Source organism: Daucus carota, chromosome 5 (genome assembly GCF_001625215.2).
Source record: "Daucus carota subsp. sativus chromosome 5, DH1 v3.0, whole genome shotgun sequence".
In the NCBI taxonomy this organism is placed as follows: Eukaryota; Viridiplantae; Streptophyta; class Magnoliopsida; order Apiales; family Apiaceae; genus Daucus; species Daucus carota.
Genome location: NC_030385.2, coordinates 42,296,192 through 42,307,150, shown reverse-complemented (window position 1 = coordinate 42,307,150; position 10,959 = coordinate 42,296,192). Strand labels below are relative to the sequence as shown.

Genomic DNA, 10,959 nt, shown 5'->3' with positions numbered 1-10,959 from the left:
TCTTTTATTATAAAAGACGATTCATAAATAGATTACAATATCTTGGAGAACACGAAATAAGATAACTGAAAGAATATTCCTATTTAGAATATTTTTTTTATTTAAAACTATGAATTCAGAATTTGATGTGTAAATCTTTTTAAAAAAAATTATAGATATAAGAATAGTGACAATATTTCAAATTTTATGTCAGAAAATATATCTAAACGATGTCATTTTGATGATATATGTATATGAAATACTTTAACTTGTGATATGAAGGTGAATTTAAAGAAATTCTATATTGTTAATCAAAAGTCAACATAAAAATAAAAGGATAAGACACGTCAAATGTGTCGGAAATTTTTCGGGTGCAATTACACGGTTAGTAGTTCAATTGATACTTTTATAATAAAATAAGGTATATGTCTTTTTACATACAACATATGTTATAATTTCTATTTATACAAGATGTGTGCAACATATACTAAAAAGAATGTGTTGATGATTTGCTCCATCATGTATCACTTTAACAATTATGCAAACGTGCTCTCAAAGAAGAAGAAATAAATGTAAGGCAACGCGAACCACACATCTTCATTTAATCATGATTTAGGTTATCTTAATTCACATATGAAGAACAGGTTTTCATCAAAATCATGGTATATTAGTTGAAATAATTTAATAATTTCAACAATAAATTACAGATACTTTTAATGAGGTATAATATATTTAAAATACAAAAGTTTCAGTATTAATTTCGAATATAATTTTGATCATATATAATTTGATAATGGTCTCTATATCCTAACGAATTCGAATATAGAAATATCAGTTCAAATGTAGTTTTTGATCCATATTTTTTTAAAAAAATATACTCCCTTCATCTCATTTTAAGTGACATTATTTAACTTTCACGGAGATTAAGAAAAAGGTAATAAAAAAAAGAGTAAATTTAGTTGGAAAGTGGGTAAAGTGGTGGAACATATCAAAATTTAATAATAGATTTGAGATAGTGGAGGTAAGTCGTGAGTGTAATAGTGTTTATTAAATAAAAAAAAGTATAAAATAGAGAAGTATTTGGTGTAATAGTGAAAAGTAGTGTTTAAAAATAGTAAGTACAATAAGTTCATTATTTTAGAGATATCCTAAAAAGGAATAAGGGTCATATAAATTGGGACAGAGGGAATAGTACTTATTATTACTATTAATGCTATTAGGTTGCAAATATTACATTTTTCATATTTACATATTTTGTCAAAAAATAAAATGTAATAGTTACGCTCGAAACAATATGATGGCACACGAATATTATTTAAAACATAATACAAACTCAAAGCCCGTAAGAGAACAATATGATGACACATGAAAATTATTTAAAACATAATAAAAACTAGAGGCCGGTGCCTCGCACGTGCTTTTATGCTTTTAGACACTATATTCATGAATCCAGTGAACCAGTACGCAAGTTAAAAGAAAACTTGTTTAATCATTTGTTCCAATGTGAACTTGTTTAACTGTGTTACGTCGATTTAACTCTTTATCAGACCATATAAAAACACCATAAAAACCCACAATCTTCTTTGCAATCTCAACATATATACTTACGCATATACATACAGCAACAGTTTCTGTAACTCGACCCCATGGCTTCACCATCACAAGCAAGCCTCCTTTTGCAAAAGCAACTCAAGGGTACCTCTTTATTTTGCACTAAACCCCACCACTTTATTTCTTGATTTATTGAATTTTTATGGGTTTTCTTGATTTTTTATATATGGTTTCTTGATTTTCAATTTCAGATCTTTGTAAGAATCCGGTGGATGGGTTTTCAGCTGGCTTGGTTGATGAAAGTAATCTTTTTGAGTGGAGTGTGACAATTATTGGGCCACCAGATACTTTATAGTGAGTTTTTTGTTATTTGTTTTTGGTGTTTGTGTGTAGTGAAGTTGGAATTTGATTGTTTTGTGAAGTTTTTGTTTTTATGGGTGATTGAATTGAGGTCTTACTATTCTTTGATTTTATTTTGTATTAATTGGCTTTCACTTGTGATAATTCATTGCTTAGTTCTAAGTAGAAATTTGTTAGTTTTGGGAATGGTGTAGATGTGGATTTCATATTGTTCAAGTATTATGTGTTCTTGTAATTAGTTTGTGGCAGATAGTTATTCTACATTGGTTAAGCTAGGGATTTTCTTACATTGGTATTAACAGTTTCATGTATGTTTAGCATTAACTTTGAAATGTTGTTACCTCTTTTGAAGATTGTTTTTTAAAGCAAATTCAGCTTGTTTTGTTGGTAGTTATTGGTTTGAATTGATAAGTGTCTCTTGAATATTACTTGTGATAAATAATATTTTAAACATATTTATCTGTGCAGTGATGGAGGCTTCTTTAATGCTATTATGACGTTCCCACAGAATTATCCAAACAGCCCTCCTACTGTGAGGTTTACCTCAGAAGTATGGCACCCCAATGGTTCGTATCTTCTTTGTGCAGTTCTTACATAATATGTAAGCTTTTATCTATAGTAAATTTTTTTGTTAAAATTCTGTTACATAAATTGCAGTTTACTCTGATGGGAAGGTTTGCATCTCCATACTTCATCCCCCGGGTGATGATCCTAACGGATATGAGCTTGCTAGTGAGCGCTGGACCCCAGTCCATACAGTATGTTAAAAGTGATTATGATGTTTTTTATATCCTTGGGCTACATGTGCATTGAACAAACTAGTCATTGTCTACGTGTTCTGGCTTTCTACATTGACCTATTAGTTAGTGTTTAGGTGGCATTGCTAAATGCTATTACAGTATAAGATGCATGGAGAGACCAGTTTGAATTTGCACTTTTGGAATAATAAATGTCTCGAATTTCATGTGGAAAAAACTATTTAGAACTGCAATGCTATATGTTCTTCTGCGCTCCTATAGGTAATAATCTATTTAATTGAATCAGCATTTAGTAATGGAGGGACCAAGAAAAATCAAATATTACGATGTACTGGCTTTACCAAATGTTGGTAGAGAAATTACAAATTTTGCGAAATAAATTATTCCCCTCTATCTAAGTTCTAGTTAGCAACCTATCTATATCGACGACATTTGGTATTAGAGGGACCAAGAAAAACCAATATTTGAGTGTAGAATAGTGGCGATTCCAATCTTTAGTTGGTTTTGGAATAAAAGATTATGTGCGAGGATTAGCCTAATAGATATCCCTACTCCCTTGGTTACAAATGTCTAGGGTTCGACCTCGTTGGGAGCAAATGTGTGTGTTAGTATTTGAATTTTTGTTATCGACCTTGCAAAAATACAAAATCTGAGGCTATTAAGTTAGACGTTTTTACAGAACCCAGCTTCCTTGGACATTGATCAAGTTTTAGAGGTTTTCACAGAACCCATTTTCCTTAGACATAGAACGGTTTAGAGGTTTATAGGTTTTGAAGTTCCAGTTGCTGTGTTGATGTATCAGTAACTTAGTTATGATGTTGATTCTGTTTTCCTAGGGATTAACTTGCACAGGAAAATATATATTGCTGTGATAAGAATGAACAAGCAAGAGATTATGTTTTGAGTATTAAAGGGTGAAAGTTAGTTACTTAGTTTCTCCTAATATTATAACATTGTGTTTAGGAATTTATTCAAACTGAAAATATATCAATCTTTGGACTAAAACAAACACTATAGTTTGTGCAAAACAAGTGGAGTCTTACTTGGGTGTCCTGCGGCTGCCAGTACCTACATTATTATGTTTTGTGGAAATGGGAGTGATGGATCTAACTCTACATTGTAAATTCACACCCCAAATAGGAACAGCTTCACGAAAAATGTATATGCAAGCACCTACATGAATAATACATGATATATATGTCTTGGTTATTAAAGCCGTTCTTGGTTCTCGATTACTCTTAGCTTCTACTTGTTCACTTTATATGTTTACCCTGTAATATCACGTTGATATCCTTTGCAGGTAGAGAGTATAGTTCTAAGTATTATATCAATGCTTTCAAGTCCAAATGATGAATCTCCAGCAAATGTGGAAGCTGCGGTAATGTCTTCTTATCTTTGCTAATTTTTTTTAAATTTTTTTATGAGTTAGTTTTATTTACCTTATTTTTTTTATAAAGATTTCCCAAGTAAAGACCAACATATACTTCTTTTGGGGTCTTTTCAACAAATATATATAACATAGAAGCAAGTCAATTCTGTCGTTGGTTGGTGTTTTAATGGAGACAATTTTTCACCAAATGTACTTTCCTGTCAAAATGCAAGGGTATCTTTTGCTGAGGGTGTAATTCCGTTTTTAGATCATAAGAGTTTAAGTCTGAGTCTTATATTGATTGTCTACACAGAAAGAATGGAGAGAAAGAAGAGATGATTTCAAGAAGAAAGTCGGCCGATGTGTGAGACGGTCTCAAGAGATGATGTGAACTCGCTGTGTACTGTTTCACATTTCAGAATATTTCTTGAAAGTTCTTCATTGCATCACCTTGGCCTGTCTGTTCTTCATATTTATTCATTTTTTCTGTCCTTTTATTTGTTTTTTTACATTGGTGATGTTAATTGCTTTGGTGATTTCTCCTCTCCTGTTTAAATCTCTTTTTCAGCTACAAGAGCAAGGTTAAATATCCGTGGAGAAAATGTGTGGAATGTTATTTGTTTCTAAATATGTATAATAATTTCTTGAAAAATGTTTGTGTAAGTATGTTTGGCAACATAATGCACTTTTTAAGAAAAATAATTGAAATAAAATAAAAATTGTCCAAAAGTGAAAATCAATATACTTATATAAAGGAGAAGCGAGGGGCGTGTATGTGGCGTCTCTCACATCGCTCCGTTCTATTTTTCTAATTTTCTGAAATTTTTGGATGAAAAATATCAAATATTAGAACTATCTTTTTTAGTTTCGGGTATATTAGAAGCAAGTTTCAGAATTTGATTTTGTTTCAGATTATTTATGGAATATAGTATTTGAAAGTTTTAATCTGATTTTGTTTCGAATTATTTAATTATGGTAAAGAGTAACACACAAGTCTCTCTGCACCTATAAATACCCTTATAGATTGTAGGGTTTTGGATCATCTAAACACAACCTCTTCTCTCTCAATACCACAACTTCTCTTGCTTGATTTCTAACTCGGTGGTGCCGTTCTTCTGCAACGATAAGTGAAGGCTGTTTATATAATATTAAAAAAAATAAAGGTTGTTACAAGCAATGGTAGTTATAAATCGCTATGTGGGAGTCGACAAATTCAAACATGGGAAAGAATATAGTCTTGACATGATATTGATGGATGATATCCATAAATTAACTATTAGTGATGTATGTTTGTTGGTTATTTTTTTATAATATTTGTTTGTTCATCGGACATGTTTGTTGTTGTTAATTTTTATATGATTTACTTTGTATACAGAAAAATATGGTGGAGAAGCGAGGGGCGTGTAGGTGGCGCCTCTCACATCGCTCCATTCTATTTTTCTAATTTTTTGAAATTTTTGGATGAAAAATATCAAAAATTAGAATTACATTTTTTAGTTTCGGGTATATTAGAAGTAAGTTTCAGATTATTTACGGAATATAGTAGTTTGAAAGTTATAATCTAATTTTGTTTCAGATTATTTAATTATGGGAAAGGGTAGCACACAAGTCTCTCTGTACTTATAAATACCCCTATAGATCGTAAGGTTTTGGGTCACCTAAACACAACCTCCAATCTCTCAATACTACAACCTCAGGGATTTAAGTTAGATGTTTTTGTGCACAATCAAGCCAAAAAAATTGGCGGAAGGTGACAATGTATGAACATAATTACTTTAAAAAAACACAAATAAAATTAAAATTCGTCGGTGTTTTAAATTGTTAATTACATGTATAAATTTATTTTCATTTTTTCACCATGAATTATAGTCCAATTTTTCAATTTTATATATTAGTATTGATATTACATCAAAATTTTTATAATATAAATTTATTTTATCCTACAAGATATTAATTTTGAAATGTTAATATAATTTTTATAGACAATCACAAAATTATTTTATGATACAAATATTAATATTGAATCATTAATATAATTTTTATAGGCTGCTGCAACGCGCGGATTCTCAACTAGTTGTTCTAAAAGCATGGGTACGGAATACCTCAATACCAAAAATTTGGAAGTGTTTGCCACGGGGAGAAACATATCGGTGGTTTTTTTCCAAAAATATTTGAATTATAAAAATTATTTTTAAAAATAAGATCCAATCTCGTTTGCAACCTCCAACATACTAATCTGAAAATCAATTATATTACAATCTAAAAATTCAATCTCCAACGTAATAATCTGAAAATCAACGGTAAATCAATTACGTTACAAACTCAATTACAAATTCAACCATATTTCAAAAAATAAGTTTGAAAATATAGATATTGTCACGAACTTCATTATATATTATCTGTGCAAAACCAATTTCTTGAAAGTCGGTCAAACATTGTTTTTGTTCCGTGGTAATGGAGTATTGACTAATGAAGCCAACCATTATTCAGACACTGAATTGGTTTTTATTTTGTATTGTTAATGAAGTAAGATTCCTACCTAATGGGGAAATTCAGAAACGTATCTATACAGTTTCCTCAGAGTTTTATCCTTTGGTGATTCTGTTCCCATTCGAATTCTGTATCAATCTTTGCTAATATCCAATTTAATTTAGGTTACATCTTTCTCTATATAAACTCCCGTAGAATAGTTCATTGTTAAAGTTTTTCAAGTTTTCTCAGAGAGAATCATCATCAACATGGCTTCATCAAAAGAAAATAACACAGCTTCGTCATCACAGGCAAACCTTCTTCTCCAGAAACAGCTGAAAGATCTCTGCAGAAACCCGGTAGACGGATTCTCTGCTGGCTTAATAGATGAAACAAACATCTTCGAATGGAGTGTCACGATTATGGGGCCACCGGGTACATTATATCAAGAAGGTTTCTTCAATGCTGTTATGACGTTCCCAGAAGATTACCCCTGCAACCCTCCGACTGTGAGGTTTACTTCAGAGATATGGCATCCCAATATTTACGAGGATGGAAAAGTTTGCATCTCGATACTTCACTCACCCGGGGATGATCCTCTTGGCTATGAGTCTGCCACCGAGCGCTGGAACCCTGTACATACAGTGGAGAGCATACTCTTGAGTATTATATCATTGTTGTCGAGCCCTAATGATGAATCTCCGGCCAATGTGGAAGCTGCTATTGAATGGAGGGAACGAAGGGCTGATTTCAAGAAGAGAGTTGCCCGTTGTGTCAGACGCTCACAGGAGATGATGTAAACCTGGACCTGGGTTGTCTCCGTATCTACCCGATGATGTTTTGGTTTTATAACTTTACTATCCTGATGATGTTTTGGTTTTATAACTTTACTATCCTGATGATGTTTTGGTTTTATAACTCAACTATGATCTCTTATCCTATATATAAATTCTGATATTTGTTTCTTGCAATTATTCTTAGTACAGAACTACTGATATAATCAAGGTCTAAATAATGAAAAGCTAAAACATGTTGTGAATGTGATAACTGGGGAACTTATAGTGCTGTTTAATGGCTCAATTTGGGCAAAACTAACTTGTGTTACATTAACTATATTCCTTCCTAAAAAACCGAGCTGGGAACAGTCACCTAAAGGCAAAACCTCATCCTAGCTCCTCTTCCTCGTGATAAAGGTAGGTTTCCGACTCCTCCAAAACAACAAACTACAAGGAAAAAAGTAGGAAACAGGCAACAGCTAATAGCTTATGAGTTAAAGCTATGGACGAGAGATACTATCCAAGATAAAACTAATTGATACACAGAATAGGACCAAGAAAACACCTAAATCAGCTGCACAGAGCCACAGACAAATTCCAAAAGTGATGGTAATGGTAATTTATCCCACAGAGCCAAAGAGTGAGCTGTTCATGACCTAAGCTGTATTCACAAGTTCTTTTTGGCAGTGATATTACAATAGGACTTGCAAAGATACTTGCATATATATTGTTTTGACGATCAGATTCAATGTCAACTCCTATAAATCTTGGCTCCAAGTACAAGGCTAGTTTCAGCTGAATACTTGGTCACAGAGAGATGGCTGCTACTATCATAAAAAATCAAAAGCACAAAAACTGAGTAGCAACTAACTGATAACATCAAGACATCAACCATAAAGCCAACATGCTATTTGTAACAAAGCGATATTTTGAAGAGAAATTATTGACTATAGGAAAACACAAATGCAAGACACCTAGTATTCATGTCATATAATGAAGTATAAGTTCTTCTGAAAACTAGCTCCTTAAACTTAAGATAAAAAGGATTAAATAATATACTAGGTAATAGGTACCAAACATCAGACTTGGAAGTTCTTAACAAATGTTCCCATTCTCTATCATTACGTCCGAGTCAACAAAAATAATAAACATGTTCTACTTTCGGATAAGAGATTATTAAGACATCTCAATCCATCCATATCGACAACCAACTCCTTAGTTGCCCTCATACTTTGGCTCAGCCATCACGAAATGGTATGCAATTACCGAAACAAATATAAATATGCCAAGAAAATTGGCGAAAAACCCCAAGTCTTGATCATTAAACATCTGCAAGGTAAAACAAGTCCAGTGTCAGCTGATTAGAAAAGTTCACCATCAATCAGATAAAATATTTTGATGACGTATACTGCAAAAATACATACTCCCTCCGTCCCACCAGGATGCTTACGTGCACTGTTTGCACGCATTTTGAGGCTCTCGTAAAATATAGTTCTATAACGTATTTTTAAGTTTTTCTTTTTTTGAATAAAAGTTTAAATGTCAAACTTTTTTTCGAGATTTTTTTTTAAAATAAATATATAATGTTAGTATACTTTATAAGAGCATTAAAATGCGTGCCAAAAAGTAACGTAAAGAACCTGGTGGGACGGAGGGAGTATTACACAAACACGAGCATAGCATGAAAAACAATACACAAATTGATGTATTCCTCAGCATTGAAATTTGAAGCAGCGCCTGGAATCATTTTTTTCCATACTAAAGTTGGAATGTAGATACTCTACCAAGTATTGCATCCACTTAGTTGACTACTCCTTCATCCAAAAAATTAACCAAAGGGAGCATCCCCACCATTTAAACCCCGTCAATCCCCTATTTCATTAGTTTACTTGATGTAGTTTGTTACTATGAAAGAAAAATCAGTTATTTTGCTATTTTTCATATAGCGTTTACAAATCAAAATAGGTAATCCGTCCCCCGAATCAATGAATTGATGGGCTTTTGTCTACGCAGTGGTCATTAATTGGTTCATCAATCCATCAATTTTTAATGGAGTGGCTAACGAATTGATAGACCAATTAAAAACTGTTGCATTATCATACTCCGTTAATCCATCTACCGCATTAACTATTTGTTATCATTGGTGCATTAGCTCTAAGAGAGTAGGCAAACTTTCTTCATGTCAAGATACTTAATTACCTTCTCTCGGTCGTATGCAAATTTTATTGGCAAATATCTCGATACTCCAGCAAATTCAACTAAACACCAACTACAACTACGATATTCTTAATCATTACCCCTATTAAATCCAATCCTGAATCAAGATCTGCAGCGAGGATCCTAAATGCCGAGTAAATCAAGAATCACAAGAACCAAATAGCCTAAAAGAAACTCATATACATTACAAATAAATTCCGCATTACATTACAAATTGTAGTTGTGATCAGGCAATCTAGGTGTCATTTGGATCGTTAATGGACATCACTATGAATTAAAAACTTATAATTATCCAAATAATCATATAAAGCTTTGGATCGTTAATGGAAATCACTATGAATTAAAATCTCATAATTATCCAAATAATCATATAAATTTGCACAGATATAGATACTCGTATATATACAAATAAAGGCTTCTTCTATCGAATAAGTACATTGAAAACTGGATGAAAATATGATGAAAGACGAACCTTTTTGTGCTTTTCAACACTCGAAGGCTTCTTGTTCGGGAGAGTGAAATTGCAAGATGATCACACCACAGGTCAATGGTAGAAATAGAATTTCTATATTTTATCCATATGGTAAATGAAAATTGGGTTTATAATATTTTGGACGCGGATTCTAGCCCAGTTCAATAAACGTAAAGTAAGTGGGCCTTTTGTTTAGTATTTAGTCCAGAAAATTTAAATTAGACTGGTGACGTGACGCCATGAGGTATTTGGGCCGTTCCGTAAAACTAAAAAAAATGACTCTCTCTCAAAAAAAATTAAAAAGGTGGATACGAGGGGAGAGAAAATAAGTTAATAAAGTGTTTGGAAAAGAAGTAGAAACTCTTACATATAAGTTAGCATTATCAGCTTTTTAGAAGTGCTTATGCTTATTTACACAAACGAGACAAGAAAAACAGAAGTCATAACCAGCTTCTAAGCTGCTTCTTGGAAACAAAGACCCCCATTGTTTCTATTTGTAAAAGGGTCCAGGTGCCTAGCAGTTGGAAACAAAAACCCCTATTGTTTCTATTTGTAAAGGGGTCCAGGTGCCTGGCAGTCGTATGCCAGGTACTGGTTAAAAAACTCACAGTTTTTGAGCCGTTGTATGCATATCCAGCGGCCAGGATCATATTAAAATTTTAATATGTCCACTGCCAGGCACTGGTTAAAAAACTCACAGTTTTTGAGCCGTTGGATGCATATCCAGCGGCCAGGATCATATTAAAATTTTAATATGTCCAGCGCTTTTTTAGCGCTGGACGGGGATTCCCATGTACAGCGGAACATGATAATCCCCGACCAGCGCTAAAAAAACGCTGGACATATTAAAATTTTAATATGATCTTGGCCGCTGGATATGCATCCAACGGCCCAGAAACTGAGTGTTATTAACTCCTCCACAGCAATCGATTGCTGTGGACCGTTATCCTTTGTAAAAATTCCAAAGTAAAAAACTCTCTCCAAGTCCACAACCTATCTTTTCGCCTC

The 10,959-nt window shown here is 32.8% G+C and overlaps 3 protein-coding genes across 4 annotated transcripts; 2 read left to right on the top strand and 1 right to left on the bottom strand.

The window, feature by feature from the left end:
• The first annotated feature begins 1,450 nt into the window (after positions 1-1,450).
• LOC108220753 (ubiquitin-conjugating enzyme E2 7) lies at positions 1,451-4,573 on the top strand. Of its 2 annotated transcripts, none has more exons than XM_017394604.2 (6): positions 1,451-1,674; positions 1,782-1,884; positions 2,359-2,456; positions 2,548-2,648; positions 3,949-4,026; positions 4,331-4,573. In XM_017394604.2, exons 1-6 carry the CDS (start codon positions 1,626-1,628, stop codon positions 4,406-4,408), a joined length of 507 nt encoding a protein of 168 aa, XP_017250093.1. In that variant the 5' UTR covers positions 1,451-1,625; the 3' UTR covers positions 4,409-4,573. The 2 variants fall into 2 exon arrangements, with proteins under 2 accessions (XP_017250093.1, XP_063950479.1); XM_064094409.1 differs by having other exon boundaries at positions 1,452-1,674; positions 4,335-4,573.
• Positions 4,574-5,849: 1,276 nt separating this feature from the next.
• On the top strand, positions 5,850-7,457 carry LOC108220959 (ubiquitin-conjugating enzyme E2 7). Its single transcript, XM_017394857.2, has one exon. The coding sequence runs from the start codon at positions 6,756-6,758 to the stop codon at positions 7,284-7,286; it is 531 nt and encodes a 176-aa protein (XP_017250346.1). The 5' UTR covers positions 5,850-6,755; the 3' UTR covers positions 7,287-7,457.
• Positions 7,458-8,293: 836 nt separating this feature from the next.
• LOC108220960 (dolichyl-diphosphooligosaccharide--protein glycosyltransferase subunit 4A-like) lies at positions 8,294-8,591 on the bottom strand. The gene has a single exon (XM_017394858.2). The coding sequence runs from the start codon at positions 8,589-8,591 to the stop codon at positions 8,478-8,480; it is 114 nt and encodes a 37-aa protein (XP_017250347.1). The 3' UTR covers positions 8,294-8,477.
• Positions 8,592-10,959: the final 2,368 nt, after the last annotated feature.

What these genes read in the sequence shown, in the direction of transcription:
- LOC108220753 (XM_017394604.2), top strand. Translation starts at nt 1,626, where the DNA reads ATGGCTTCACCATCACAAGCAAGCCTCCTTTTGCAAAAGCAACTCAAG. An exon ending in GGGCCACCAGATACTTTATA is followed by an intron (nt 1,885 to 2,358) that starts GTGAGTTTTTTG and finishes TTATCTGTGCAG; the next exon opens with TGATGGAGGCTTCTTTAATG. An exon ending in AGAAGTATGGCACCCCAATG is followed by an intron (nt 2,457 to 2,547) that starts GTTCGTATCTTC and finishes CATAAATTGCAG; the next exon opens with TTTACTCTGATGGGAAGGTT.
- LOC108220959 (XM_017394857.2), top strand. Translation starts at nt 6,756, where the DNA reads ATGGCTTCATCAAAAGAAAATAACACAGCTTCGTCATCACAGGCAAAC.
- LOC108220960 (XM_017394858.2), bottom strand. Translation starts at nt 8,591, where the DNA reads ATGTTTAATGATCAAGACTTGGGGTTTTTCGCCAATTTTCTTGGCATA.